The 14,869-nt window shown below is 36.4% G+C and overlaps 1 protein-coding gene across 7 annotated transcripts in view; it reads left to right on the forward strand.

The window, feature by feature from the left end:
• The first annotated feature begins 617 nt into the window (after positions 1-617).
• Positions 618-14,869, forward strand: part of LOC136036499 (protein lap4-like) — a 199,287-nt gene continuing 185,035 nt past the window's right edge. For 6 of the 7 annotated variants that reach the window (XM_065718780.1, XM_065718777.1, XM_065718781.1 and 3 more), the window contains exons 1-2: positions 618-720; positions 8,295-8,490. In XM_065718780.1, coding sequence (XP_065574852.1) covers positions 8,329-8,490 — 162 coding nt within the window. In that variant the 5' untranslated portion in view covers positions 618-720; positions 8,295-8,328. Of the gene's footprint in view, positions 721-768; positions 872-8,294; positions 8,491-14,869 lie in introns of those variants that run through there. The other variant, XM_065718778.1, reaches the window with a different exon arrangement.

Consider the following 14,869-nt stretch of genomic DNA (forward strand, 5'->3'; position numbering starts at 1 on the left):
GGGTAGGTTCTGCGGATGAAGGATGACAGATTACCGAAGATTGTCCTTTTTGGCCAACCGTCTGGGGCTAAACAAAAAGAAAGTCGTCCTTGTCTAGGGTGGGTGGATGTCATAAATAAAGATTTAAAGGAAATGGGAACTTCCTGGGAGGGTTGAAAGGGGGAGGCATTAAATAGATTGGGATGGAGGAGGAGCCTGCGTAGCTGTGATTGTCCTTTTTGGCCAACCCTCTGGGGCTAAACGAAAAGAAAGTCGTCCTTGTCTGGGGTGGGTGGATGTCATAACTAAAGATTTAAAGGAAATGGGAACTTCCTGGGAGGGTTGAAAGAGGCAGGCATTGAATAGATTGGGATGGAGTAGGAACCTGCGTAGCTGTGTTGGCCTTGGGTGGCTTGGTGGTGCGGTGAGTTACTAGTAGTGGTAGTTATAATGAGGCACGACCTTGATCTTCTTTTTGTATTGCTTAGAGTCAATGAGATGTACTTCCCTTCAAATTTTTTAATTTTCTCTGTCAAATTCAACCAAGTCTTCAAATTTATTTATGTTTCAGTACCCATTTCTAAGAAGAGCTTGATGGCTTTTTGGAAGATCAATCAATCTGTCTGCTGACGTTTTGTCTTGAAAGTTGTGGTCAAATCACGCTCTGTCTATAATTATTGGTCAAGATCTCCATCTCTTTCATCAATGTAATCAAAACGAACTTGCCCCTAGAATTTGTTTGTAAGTTTATAGGCTACAAATACATGTGATAAGCTAAGTTTTATGACTTGCATTACTTCGAGTGTTGATAGATTTTCTTTTTAGCAAGTATTTTGGGTTGTTTGATTTTTATTCTGGTTTGTGGATGAATTTAGCTGAATTGTACAGGGATGTGAGTATTTTATGACTACCTGTATGCCTAGCCTACATGAAACAACATTTGAACAGATTTTATGTTATTTAATTAATGAGTCTGTCAATAGGACAGTAAGGTTAAGGTTTTTGTTTGGGCTATAGTAACAACAGCATAAATGATTAGTCTTTGGATATACTAGGCCACCTTTCCATTAAAATGCAATCTTAGAAGAAGCAATAGGTCTATGCTAAGAAATAATTTATGATAACACTGGGGTCTCTGTCCAGATATGAACTAAGTTAGATTTTTTGCCTTGCTTGAAGATGATCATAGCCTACTTATAAATGTCTCTCAAACACTTTAAATAGGCCTATAGGTTATGCCAACTAATTGCTACCCTTACAAATTTGATTTTCAGTCATTGAAGTTTTTATTGGTATGATTAGAATTAAATCCTACTATTCATTTTAGAATCCAATACCAGCCTATGTCAATAGGCTATTCTATAGCCCAGTCATATATTCCATAGGCTAGAATTTGTTACATTATGCTAAATCTAATGACTAAAATTTTACAAATTTGTTCTGGCATTGATATTAGTTTAGGATTCTGGAGGAATCAGGTGGGAGCAATAACCCCCCCCCCCTACTTGAAAGATATATAGCTCAAATTAGATATATAGAAGATACACCTTAAACCTTAAATCTTACCTTAAATCACATTAACCAGCAAGATAAGGTGGTAGATCCTCCTGTAGGTTCTTGCTGGCAGTGAGTGATGTAATTATGTTGGCTTAGCTTCCCAGTCCAGCCTCCACTCAGCCCTCCCCCAGTCCCTGTTGACTCCAGCTTTGAAGGAGTTGAGAGTCTCAGCTTGGATGGTTGACTTGGATAGGCTACTCCAGGGGGAGGGGCAACCCAAATGGAAAAGAAGCCATGTTGTTCCCTTCTCTGACATCCAGGCAGGTGAAGCTTCAGACTGTGACCTCTTGAATTGTTAGCCAGGGAGGGGGGAGGGGGAAGATCTGGTTCACAACCAACCTAGACTTACTCAAGAATTTTTTCAGAGACTAAATTTTTTCTTCATAGCCTATTAATTTTCTAGGAAATAATTAACTACAATAGAATCAGCAAGAAAAGATTCAGCCTATAGAAAATTCATTTTGTAGCCTAGGGTTAAGATACCCATGGTAAAGGTGGATCTTTCCATTACTAAGCTATGAATTAGGTAAACATACCACTCAATACCTTTTTATTCTCATTCCTGTAAAATTCTTATTTTACAATCAAAAACCTAACCATACCTACCATGTGATCACCATTACTGAGTGGGCTTAAATTGCATCTCTCCAGCACTCTCTAGTCCCTATGGTTTGTCACTTGACCTTAGCACAGCAACCAGATCTATTGCCATCATCAACTATGGAGCATCACAGTTCTTGCAACTAATTCACTCTGAAGTGCAAATTAAGGTAAGGTAAGGTAATAGAAAGAGGTTAGGTTAGGAAATTAAACTTTTGGGGATGAGTCTACAGACTCAAGTATTTTCCAGGGGGGGGGTATTTTGACTTATATACATCCACTCCTTCTCTCTCTAGAGGGCAATGACTTTTGAAGACCTTTAAAATCTTTGGTATAAAGGTGAAACCTTGCAAAATAGAGTGCCAAAGAAGAGTGGGATCTTAGATTAACTGTTGACAATAAGCTTAAATTTTAGGGTCACTGACAGAACAAAGCAGCTAAAGTAAACAAGGTATTTGGTTTGATCAAGTGTTTAGTGACAAGTTGCCAACCAAGAGTTATCAAGAACCTTTACACAGCCCTTGTTTGTCCCCAACTTGATTTTGCAAGGTGAAACCTTGCAAAATAGAGTGCCAAAGAAGAGTGGGATCTTAGACTAACTGTTGACAATAAGTTTAAATTTTAGGGTCACTGACAGAACAAAGCAGCTAAAGTAAACAAGGTATTTGGTTTGATCAAGTGTTCAGTGACAAGTTGCCAACCAAGAGTTATCAAGAACCTTTACACAGCCCTTGTTTGTCCCCATCTTGATTTTGGCATACCAATTGCCAACCTGCACTTTAAGTATAACATAGAGATAGGTGAGAAGCTCTAGCTTAGATCAACCAAGCTTTCTTTAGCCAAACAACAAGTCTCCTACAAGCAGCAACTAGAAAAGCTATACCTGCCTACCCTAATGTACCATAAAAAAAAGTAGAGATGTCATCCTTGCAATTAAGATGATGACCAGTGACACCATTAAGCCTGTTTTTAATCACAGTGAATACACCAGAACACAAGCAAACCCTAAGAAAACTATGTAAAAAATTTAGCAGAAATTATGAGAAGTTAGATCATTTAACCCTTTGATTTGTAAAACATTATTAATAAGTATGAGATTAGATTCAATATTTTAACCATATACAACACTCAGAATTTCAAATATACTGATAGACCACAGTGGAGCCTAATTTTGTACACCTCTTTAAAGCTTCAATCCAATATTACCTTAATTTGCACTTCAGAGTGAATTAGTTGCAAGAAGTATGATGTTCCATAGTTGATGGTAATAGATCCAGTTGCTGTGTTAAGGTCAAGCAACAAACCATTTGGACTAGGGAGTGCTGGAGAGATGCAATTTAAGGTTACAGTGATCACATGGTAGGTATGGTTCAAGAACTACCAGCAATTTATAGTTGGCACCACTGCACAACAGCAACTACAGATTGAGTGTGCAAGATGGCTTAGCATGACAAGCTTCATCATCCAACAGGCTGACTCTATTGTCTTCCAAGAATGTTATGGTAGTGAGGGCTGGGAAGGGTTTTTTCACTGGAATCTCCATTTGTTTGGCCTCCTATTCCTTGTTGAGCCTCTTTTGGAATTCCTCAGGCAAGGCTGCAGAGACTGTCTCTTGGCTTAGTTGGTTCCAATCTTCACCACTTGCTGATTAACAAATCTAGTCAAGACCTTGGTGTTAATGGTAGATTTGAACAGCTTTTTGGATCATCTTGTGTTAGAGGAAGTTAGAGCTGACCCCAGCCAGGAATAAATTAGATAAGATCCTGTCATGTATAGTAGATGAGTGTGCTCAAAGCACTAAGAACCTAAGAAAAACAAAAAAGGATGTCACCTCTGTGGCAAGACATCTTTCTTATGGTTATTTTACAACTAAGAAGAAATTGAAGATATTTAAATATGCTATTCCTGACATATTTGAAGCTGAAATGAATGATTGTCAAGAATGGGTGACAAATAAGTTAAAAAAAATTCAATAGTTGTCTATAATCCCTACTACACTCAAGAGGTGAAGTTCAGTTAATCATCTGAAATATATGGTAGTAATGGTAATGGTAGTTTTAATCTTGATAGATTATAAAACAAGTTTTTTTTTAACTGAAAGTAAGGAGCAACATTAAAACTTAAAATGAAAATAAATTATTCTGTATATGAGGGGGCTTGCCCCCTCATCAATACCTTGCTTTTTATGCTAAAGTTGTCTTAGTACTTTCAGAAGAGCTATTTATTCTAATTAAATGACCTTTGTGACTCAGAGGTCATTTGTTAATTGGAATAAATTCAAACTTTAGTGTAAAGAGCAAGGCATTGACAAGGGGGCGAACCCCCTCATATACATAATAATTTCTGTTCAGTCTAAGTTTTATTTTAGCTCCTTTCTTTCAGTTGAAAAATGTGTGTTTTTTTTTATATTTAACCAATAGTAAAGCCTAATCTTAGACACTCATTTAAAGCTTGAACCTCATCTTGGAAAAAGCTGTTCAATCTTGGACATAGATCTTAAAAGTTAGAAAAAAGTATCAAAATCATTGACAGACCCAGTCTTGGACAAATTTAATCTAAGACAAATGCTGCAAAGCAGAGTAGTTATTTTTAAATCTGCTAGGCTGAATTTTTGTCTAAATTTAAAAGTTAAAAAACCATAAGCTTTCTAAGATTATAGTCAGCCAATCCCAGCTAGCATAGTACTAAGTATCAGCCAATCTCAACTATCTAAACCTGTATACATCATATCCAAGATCAGGAGCCTTTTGTCTATTTTTAAGAAAGATATTTCTTAATATATTTTCAAGATATTTAAGATACTTAAAGATATTTTTAAGACAGATTTTAATCAAAATGTGTCTGAGAGTAGGCCCTGTCCAAGTACTGGTGGTCTTACCTTATATATAATTTGGGCTATATATTTGTCCATTAGCATAAGGGGGTTGTTTAAAAGTAGTTTTCAGAATATTATAGTGTTTATTTATGGAGAATTGGAATGCTAAACTGATACCCTGGCATTTTAAGCCTGCTCTTGGTCAACAAAATTCATGGAAATGTATCAATTTACAACTGGCTTTCAAGGGACAAATTCCAATGAAAAAAATAGTAAATTCAACAAAATACATAAAATTGAGTCTTTGTTCTTTTTTAAGGCATACAATTATCACTCCTGTCACAATTTTACCACCCTCCCCCTAGATGACCTAGATATAGCCATAGGCTAGATACAGTAATTTAATGAATTTATATTCTTTTATCAAATTGGCTGTATTTGGCATTATAGACCAATTTCTAAAAAGAAATACAGCACAAGATATAATATAAACCCATAAAATTGGTAAATTGTCATATACGGTCTAGGGCCTTATCTAGCTCCATTAGGGGTCTGTGTTTCAATTGTGGCAGCAGGAAATATAATCTAATTAGTTTTGTTTACTTTCAACTGTTTTGTTCAATTTTTTGAATGATGGGTTTTTATCTAGGTAATACTAACCAAAAAAAGCTCCAAATGAGCTCCTTCATATGAAAAAAATGAAGCTGAAAATGTCACTTTAAGAGCTTAAAATGAAAAACAATAATAGCAAATAGTATATACAGATAGAGCTTTAAACGTATGATAAAGTTGCATATCAATATTCTAGGTAGCTAAAAGAAGAAGATTGCTGTATAGAATACAAATCAATTGGAACAAAAGAAATTTACTGTGTGATTCCCAAGTCAATGCTCTTTCTAAACATTTATCTTTGAAAATTAAAAAAAAAAGTTTTTCAAGGAATAGTTAAGAGCCAAATTAATACCTAAGACTAGGTGTGCAAAAAGTTCCAAAGCTGCCAGTAGCAGTATTCCAAAAGCTGCCAACATTTTAGCAGCACAGCTTGTGTTTTGATAGCTCTTCTTTGCACAAGAAGTGATTTTATATGTAAAATTTGCAGAAAAATTAACGGATATAACTTAGCATTGCTTGTAATTAGATATGTCTATAGTTTTCTGAACCACAATTAACTATATAATAAGTCATAACAATGTAACTAGCCATAAATATCACACTCCATAATTTTATTTATACCATTTTATCAAAAGTACTGCATCGTATCTGCTCTAACACTGCTAGTGGACTAACATATTAAGTTTAAAGTATAATATATATAGCTTACTATTATTACTTTATGGATGGAGTTGTCCATGCTATTGGTATTATAAAAAATAATGCATGCCCAACTGCATGCTTGATACTCATTGATCACTATACCACAACTATAAAAATTACAACTTGATTTTCTGGGAGAATAATATTGATTGGCAGCCTGGCAGTCACATATCTCACACGGCTTGTGGAGTCACAAGCCGTCCTGGCTGAGTGGTTGGCGCACTGGTGTTGGAATTCTTTGTCCAAGGGGCACGGGTTCAATCCCAGTTGTGACCAGTTATTTAGTTTGGGACAGGGGTCAGTGGCGTGACTCTGTAAGCTCAGCCAGAGTTGACCCAGCTCTAAATGGGTACCTGGAGATCTGGGGAAGGTAAGCATGAAGGGTATGTGAAAGGAGAGGATGGTTGACCCCCAACGCCCCATTGCACTTGCTGGCTGAAGGGCCATGTAACAGAGATCACCACCACTGGTTTGGACCTTAAGGGTCTAGTGCCGTCTTACTTACTTTACTTTACTTGTCAGTCACTTGCATTATGAAGCTGTGATATCAGGTTTGGCCTAATATGATCCCCAAAATAAACAGGAAATTGCTGCTACATTGTAGTGTGGCTGTTTGAGGCTACTGATCTTCCAGGTTCCAGCTCTGGTATTACCTGCTTTAACTGTATGTACACCTTGATAGCTACCAGCCCCTTTAAAGATTCTTCCAGCTGACAAATAAGCAGTTTTGAGAGAATTTGGCTATTATTGCGAGATTTGGACAAATATTCATTTTCAGTTGAAGAGGAGTGGAGTAAGTAAAAACTTGTCCACAAGGACAAAGGATAACAATGACTTAAAAAGTAAATCTTCAAATAGCAACATTGAAACTCGGTGAACTTTTAGTTAGAGTTAGTTCTTAAAAAGCAGCAGCATGAGCAGTGATACATCTCTTCTTGTAGAAGAGAGAAGAGATATTTCAGAAAAGACACGTCATCTAGTAAAAAAAAAATGTCAAAAACGAAAACAACTCTTTTTTGTTTTGTACTTGCTCTTTTTTAGAGTTTTGCTTCCTGTTGGGTTGGGTTACTTACATTTCATTACCACAAACTGTTTGATCAATCTTCAAACACAGATATCTAGTAGAAGAGTAAGGACCAACCGTTTGTTAAAAAAAGTCTGAAAATGACATTAAACTTTACAAGAAAACAATCTGGAAATAATAACTGAATTTTTAATTTTGGGTTATTCAATAATTTTTTATGGACGGTGTTTTGGGGTCGCTTCTGTTTTAATCAACCTTTTCCCGAATTTGAATACAATCTATAGCTTAATTTTGTCTCCTTAAGAGGGACAGAGGGGAAGGGCTGCTATTTTTATGATAAGAAGATTATGTTTAGGAAAAATATTGAATGGGAAATCCAATTCTTCTATTGTTTATTAACACAATTATTCTATTTAATCTTTCTTTATCTTTCTATTTAACACAATTATTCTATTGTTTTATCCCAGGATTAGACTTCATACACGGTTAATATTTGCTCAAGCATTAGAAGTTGTGGATGTACGCACATTTATCTAAACAAAATTCAGATGCCCCAATTTGAGCAAAATATCCGTTCTGTAAATTTTCATTCACTTACTTAACAATTTTCGTAGACCATAAAAAGATCCTAGACTGTAGTTGAACCACTCAAAGCATGGATGCCCGCTAAAAATATTGCAGGGGGAGGGCACCAGAGTAGTAATGGTGAGGGGAGGAGAAGGGGAATACAACTGAAGATGAAAGGTTAAATGCAAAATAAAATTCTCAAGGAAAAAAGAAAAATACTTAATTTTTACATACCAACTGAAGCAAAATTCATCAAATTTTTAAACGGTGAAGATTCCTGGCAAAAAGATTAGTAATCTATCAGTCAGATAATAGTCTTCTTCTATTTTTACACTGTTCTTTGTGGGTGGAAAATACCAAGTTGAAAATGTCTATTTCCTTAAAAAATAGTTGCAATATTCACAACTATGAATCTAATATTAAATTTCTATATTTTAGGTAAATACAGCCATGAGTATCTGAGACAGAAACTATGTTTAAGTGTATACCATTATTTAAAGCCTGTAATAGGCAAGTTGAGTGCATTGATAAAAGACATTGCTCGTTGCAAGCTGTACCAGAAGACTTACTACGCTATTCTAGGAGCTTAGAAGAGCTGTTGTTAGATGCCAACCATATTCGAGAACTCCCCAAGGTAAATTTAATTTGTTATGGTTTATTAAACTCTTCAGAAGACAGTTTGATTAAGTTCATGCAACATATTGTTGGCTATGATCTTGAACAGTTTCTTAAATCGCACTATTTTTCCATTCATAACATTCATCGATAACATTCCAACCATATTCGAGAACTTCCCAAGGTAAATTTAATTCGTTTTTGTTTATTAAACTCTTCAGAGGACAATTTGATTAAGTTCATGAAACAAGTTCCAAGTTCACAAATAATTTATTAAATAAAATTACTATAAATCACACACTACCTTCGACTGCAGGAAAGCCCAAATGGGCCTGTAAAGGCAGTCATGTTGGCTGACTTGATTCCCCATGTTTGAATCGTTTTTCAGGCACATAGCAACAATAAGCCATCGCAACAATACACGTTGCAACAACATGTTTTACATACAAGCACATCGCAACAATATGCCTGGTATATGTTTACATACTTTTGTATTGGGCTTTGAGAGTAATCAACTATTGGGAAAAACCAGTCAAAAATTTTTTGGAGGACTCGAGAGTTTGTGATTTCTGTCCATCCGTTAGAAAAAAACACAAATCACGTCTTGGGTAAGTTTTTCCTACCCCCTGAAAAATTACTACACCAATAAGTGCTTCACATCCTTTTTTGTCCAGTTCTTCGCCACTGTTCAGAAAAACTGACCAAGCACTCTTGTGCACAAAACGCACCTACTATTATATTCAAAACTTTCATATTTAAACTTTTTTTTTCATATTTCAGGTAAATTTACTGAATTGTCAAAAAATCCCTAAATATGACCTCAGTTTAGTAAATTTACTAACTGTGGTCCGTTTTTACTAAAGTTAGTAAAATTTTACTAAGGCCGGTACAATTGTGGTGGAGTGAAGGAAAAAGTGCAATGAGCTGTGAAAACACATGCTCTCTATAGCCTGTGACTGCATCACAGACTGAATTGGTTTGTCTATGGCTGCCGCATTACGTTACTTTGTTTATTTTTATCAAACAGTTCGTGTAACAAACTGTAGTAAGGAGCGAACCGGCTCAATAGTAACCGAAACTCTAAAAAACGGAATTTTGATACTAATAGTTACTTCAAAAGAATAACATTTTAATGCTGATTTTAAATATATAAGTCTCATCAAGTTTATTTATACCCATCAAAAGTTATGAGCCTGAGAAAATTTACCTTATTTTAGCAAATAGGGGAAAACACCCCTTAAAAGTCATAGAATTCTAACTAAAATCACACCATCAGCTTCAGCATATTAGAGAACCCTAAAGTAGAAGTTTCAAGCTCCTATCTTCAAAAATGTAGAATTATGTATTTTTCGCCACAAGACAGATCATGGATGTGTGTTTATTTTTGTTTTTTTCCCCAGGGGTAATCGTATCGACCCAGTGGTCCTAGAATGTTGCAAGAGGACTCATTTTAACGGAAATTAAAAGTTCTAGTGCCCTTTTTAAGTGACCAAAAAATTAGAGGGCACCTAGGCCCCCTCCCGCGCTCATTTTTCTCCTAACATCACCGGATCAAACTTCCGAGATTGCCATTTTATTCAGCATAATCAAAAAACCTAATAACTATGTCTTTAGGGACGACTTACTCCCCCACAGTCCCCATGGGAGGGTGGCGAGGTACAAACTGTGACCAGTATTTACATATAGTACTGGTTATTTGGAAGTGTACAGACGTTTTCAGAGGGACCTTTTCGCATTGGGGTGGGGGTGGATCGAGGGGAGGGGTCATATGGGAGGAATTTATCATTTATCGTTTTAATTAGCCTATTCGTTTGCGGAGGACCAAAATCAAAAGACGCATTAATTCAAAAACGTTCAGAAATTAAATAAAAACAAAAAGTTTTGTTTAACTGAAAGTAAGGAGCGACATTAAAACTTAAAACGAACAGAAATTGCTCCGTATATGAAAGGGGCTGTTCCCTCCTAAACGCCCCGCTCTTTATGCTAAAGTTGTCTACTATTTTAAAAAGTAGAAATGAAAGAAAGAGTCAAACTTTAGCGTAAAGAGCGGGCGTTGAGGAGGGAATAGCTCCTTTCATATACAGAGTAATTTCTGTTCATTTTAAGTTTTAATGTCACTCCTTACTTTTAGTTAAACAAACTTGTTTTTTTATTTAATTTCTTTTTAAGCTGGCTTCACATTTCGTTGTGCGGGTAAGATCCTTGTCATGAGACTCCATACTAAGATATTGTATATCATACATAGGTGCGTACACTAGGATTTATTTCAAGGGAAGTGGTAGATCCGTTAAAAAACTTAAAACGAACAGAAATTATTCTGTATGTGAAAGGCGTTGTCCCCCCCTCAACGCCTCGCTCTTTACGCTAAAATGTTTTATTGTTTTAAATAGTGGAGTTGTGACAAAGAGTCAAACTTTAGCGTAAAGAGCGGGGTGTCGAGGAGGGGACAACCCCTTTCATATACGGAATAATTTCTGTTCGTTTTAAGTTTTAATGTCGCTCCTTACTCGCAGTTCAAAAAAACCTTTTTTTATTTAATCATTATGCTGATCCATCCTCTGTTATGCCATTGAAAACGAGCACGAAACTGGTCGAAAATTACTTTTATGTTTAAAAACACGGATTTCGGAATAGTACTTTTTTAAATAAAAAAGTGCTTGGAAACAGGCTCATCCTCAGGGATTCATTTATAGGGGGGGAGAGGGGCACATATTCATAAAAGTGCCAAGCATATAGAAAGCATAAGAAGTTACCAAAGATTAAAACTCGATATTTTGAAGAGAGGCAAGGACCCAAGGCCCCCCTTGTATACGTAACTGTTTCTTTGCAAGCTGCTTGTTTTCATTTACTGTCAAGTCATGTTTTGGGGGAGAAAGAAGCTAAAATAGGGACAAATTTTATGCTTTTGGTCCCACAGTCACATTTCAGGTCTGTGCACTATAGCACTGGGTTTTTTGAAATGTTCTATTTTTGATTTCGATTATGATAAAATAAACGTGCAAGGACCTAAGGCTGGGGAGAAGTAAGGCCATATTAGTGATGGTTCTAGGCCACATTAGTGAGAGTTAAATACCCGAGTGATTGAAAGTAGGGGCCAAAGATGCGGCGAAGCCGGCTTTTTGCCTGCTAAAGGCCCGTGATGTGGCCCTTTTGGATAGTTATTATCAATAAGGAGGTTAATTCTTTTGTCACCACAAAATTATTATATGTTGGGTCGATGGTTTCAGGCCACATTAGTGAGATTTGAATACACGAGTGAGTGCAAGTAAGAGACAAAAATGCGGTGAAGCCCACTTTTTGCCAGCTGAAAGACACGTGATGTGGCCCTTTTGGATAGTTATTCGCAATAAGGAGGTTAATTCTTTTGTCCCCATAAAATTATTTTATGTCGGGTCGATGTTTCGAGGCCACATTAGTGAGAGTTGAATACCCTAGTGACTGAAAGTAGGGGACAAAAAGTGGCAAAGCCGGCTTTTTGCTTGCTAAAAGGCCCGTGATGTGCCCCTTTTGGATAGCTATTCGCAATAAGGAGGTTAATTCTTTTGTCACCACAAACTTATTATATGTTGGGTCGATGGTTTCAGGCCACATTAGTGAGATTTGAATACACGAGTGAGTGCAAGTAAGAGACAAAAATGCGGTGAAGCCCACTTTTTGCCAGCTAAAAGACACGTGATGTGGCCCTTTGTATAGTTATTCGCAATAAGGAGGTTAATTCTTTTGACACCACAAAATTATTATATGTTGGGTCGAAGGTTCGAGGCCACATTAATGAGAGTTGAATACACGAGTGAGTGAAAGTAGGAGACAAATTGCGGCGAAGCCGGCTTTTTGCTTGCTAAAAGGCCCGTGATGTGGCCCTTTTGGATAGTTATTTGCAATAAGGAGGTTAATTCTTTTGTCACCACAAAATTATTATAGGTTGGGCCAGGCTTCTACTGAGGGAGGAGAAGGGGTCAAACTTTACTCCATTGTACCTCAAGGTTTACAATTTAAATACCATAAACACGATTTTTTTTTATACTTCACTTACAAATTTTTCTTAATTTGCCCCCCCCCCCCCTTCAAAAGACTATTTTGCGCATCTGAATATCTTTTCGTTTTAAGGAAAATAAATAAATTTAGGGAAATAAGATGATCCGAGTCAAACATCTCGTAGTAACAAACTGAAAGTAAGGAGCTATTCGGCTCGATAGTAACCGAAACTCTAAAAAACGTAATTTTGATACCAATAAATAGCCTTCATCAAAAGAATCGGCTTATTATGCCGATTCCAAATATATGTATGCATGTATGTATATGTTTATTTCTCGTCATATTGCAAAAAAAAAAATGCAAAACTGACGGAGTAATACGAGAAAAAACCAACAAAAAAAACACACTTCTAAAAACGAAATCAAACTCAGCATTTATAACATGAAAAACTATCGGAAAACACTTAACAAAGTGCTATTTCTGCCCAGGCGTGTTATATAACGCTTATTTCGCTTTTCTACTGAACGCACTGGACTAGCTACCCCGTAACGTGTCGAAAGAGTTGCATTGCTGGTCCATAGAGGCAATCTAAGCAGATATTTTGCATATTTGTAAAAACACTTCTTTATGTCGCTGACATCTGTCTGCGAGAAAAGAGACCAAAATGGGGCAAGCGCACGCAAATGAGGAACTACAAAAGCATTATATAAAGTAGCAAGGATTGTGGCAAGTAGCAAGAATGTAAGATTCATCAAGTATAGTGTTACCTATCGTAAGCTATGAGCTAGAGAAAATTTGCCTGATTTCGGAAAAGAGGGAAAACACGCTCTAAAAGTCAAGGAATCTTGATGAAAAATACACTACCAGATTTAGCGTAGAAGAGAACCCTAGCGCTGAAGTTTCAAGCTTCTATTTACAAAAATGTGGAATTTCTTTTTTTTGCTATAAAAAAAGGTCACAGATGCGTGTTTATTAATTTTTTGTTATTTTTTTCCCCGGGGGTGATCGTATCAAACTAATGGTCCAAGAAGATCGAGAGAGGGTGGTTCAAATGGAAATTAAAAGATCTAGTGTCCTTTTAAAGTGACCAAAAAGATGGGAGAGCAACTAGCATGCCCCCCCCCCCCAAGTCTTCAGGTTGGGTCCTGAGCCATTTTGTTCAACATAGTTGGAAGACCCAATAGTTATGCCTTTAGGGATAACATAACGCCCCACAGCCCGCGGGGAAAGGCCTTTAAGCTATGTAATTTACCCGTTGTTTGCGTACAGTATTTACTGTTTTTTTTGGGGAAGGGGGAATTTGTGTTTAGGATGAATTTCCATGGGGAAAATTTTCTGGGGGGCGAGCTTTCCAGGGGATACAACACTGGGGAGGCTTGACAGAATTCCTATACGACATTCTTTTTATTGTCTTTCTTTCTCTTTGTTAACTCAATTTTGTATGTGGAGATGTTCCGGAGGAATTGTCGGGGAAATTTTTTGCGGGTTTGGATTTCCAAGGAAAGATTTCCACGGAAGGCGATTTTCCAGAATGATCGGAAAAACGATTAGAAATTAGTCTTTTTCAAATGAAAGTATGCTAATGAGAATTTTTCAGACTGAATCCAAGTACTAAAAACTTTAGCTTGACGAGCAAGGTATTAAGGACAGGGCAACCCCTTCATATACGGAATAATTTCGGTTTGTTCTGAGTTTTAATATTGCTCCTTGCTTTTAGTGGAAAAAGCTTGTTTTTTCTATCTAATATACTTAAGAAACCAGTATATCAACTTATTTTAGACTTTGAATCCAATATACTGTGCCATTGAAAAAAGTTTTCTTTTCTAGATAAGCGTTTTTCTACATAAACGTTTCTTCATTAGCATGTTAAAAACATAAGACATGGTGCCAAATTATGTACTTGCAAATGAGAATATAAATTGATGATTGTTCCTCAGCTCTTACGAGATGCAATTTTGTTTCAAGTTTTTTAGCTACATTTTATTGCAAGTTGAAACATTCCATAATTTTTTTTCACAGGGGGACTTATGGCCCAGCCTACCTCCGATAAACGTGTTTTTTTCCAATTATTTCGTATAGCCTTACACTATATTTGACTTGACTTTTTTTTTACTTTTATTAACATAATTAGCGAAAATGTAAACTATTACAGATATAAATCACTACCCTAGGAAAAAACAATTGAAATTTCTCCAACGTGTAGCGATTAACTACATATAATTCCAAAAGGCATCCTAATTTAAAAGAAACCTACATAAATATTCCTAGGAACTCTTCAGACTAATTAAAATAATAATAATAATAATAAAAAAGACAATCACCTTCTCCTAAACACCCCCAGGGTAACAACCACGACCCAAATACAACTCTATCCGCCCCTACCCCTTCAACCCGCTCCTCCCTCCAGCTCTATAACCCACTCC

This window comes from Artemia franciscana, chromosome 15 (assembly GCF_032884065.1).
Source record: "Artemia franciscana chromosome 15, ASM3288406v1, whole genome shotgun sequence".
Lineage (NCBI taxonomy): Eukaryota > Metazoa > Arthropoda > Branchiopoda > Anostraca > Artemiidae > Artemia > Artemia franciscana.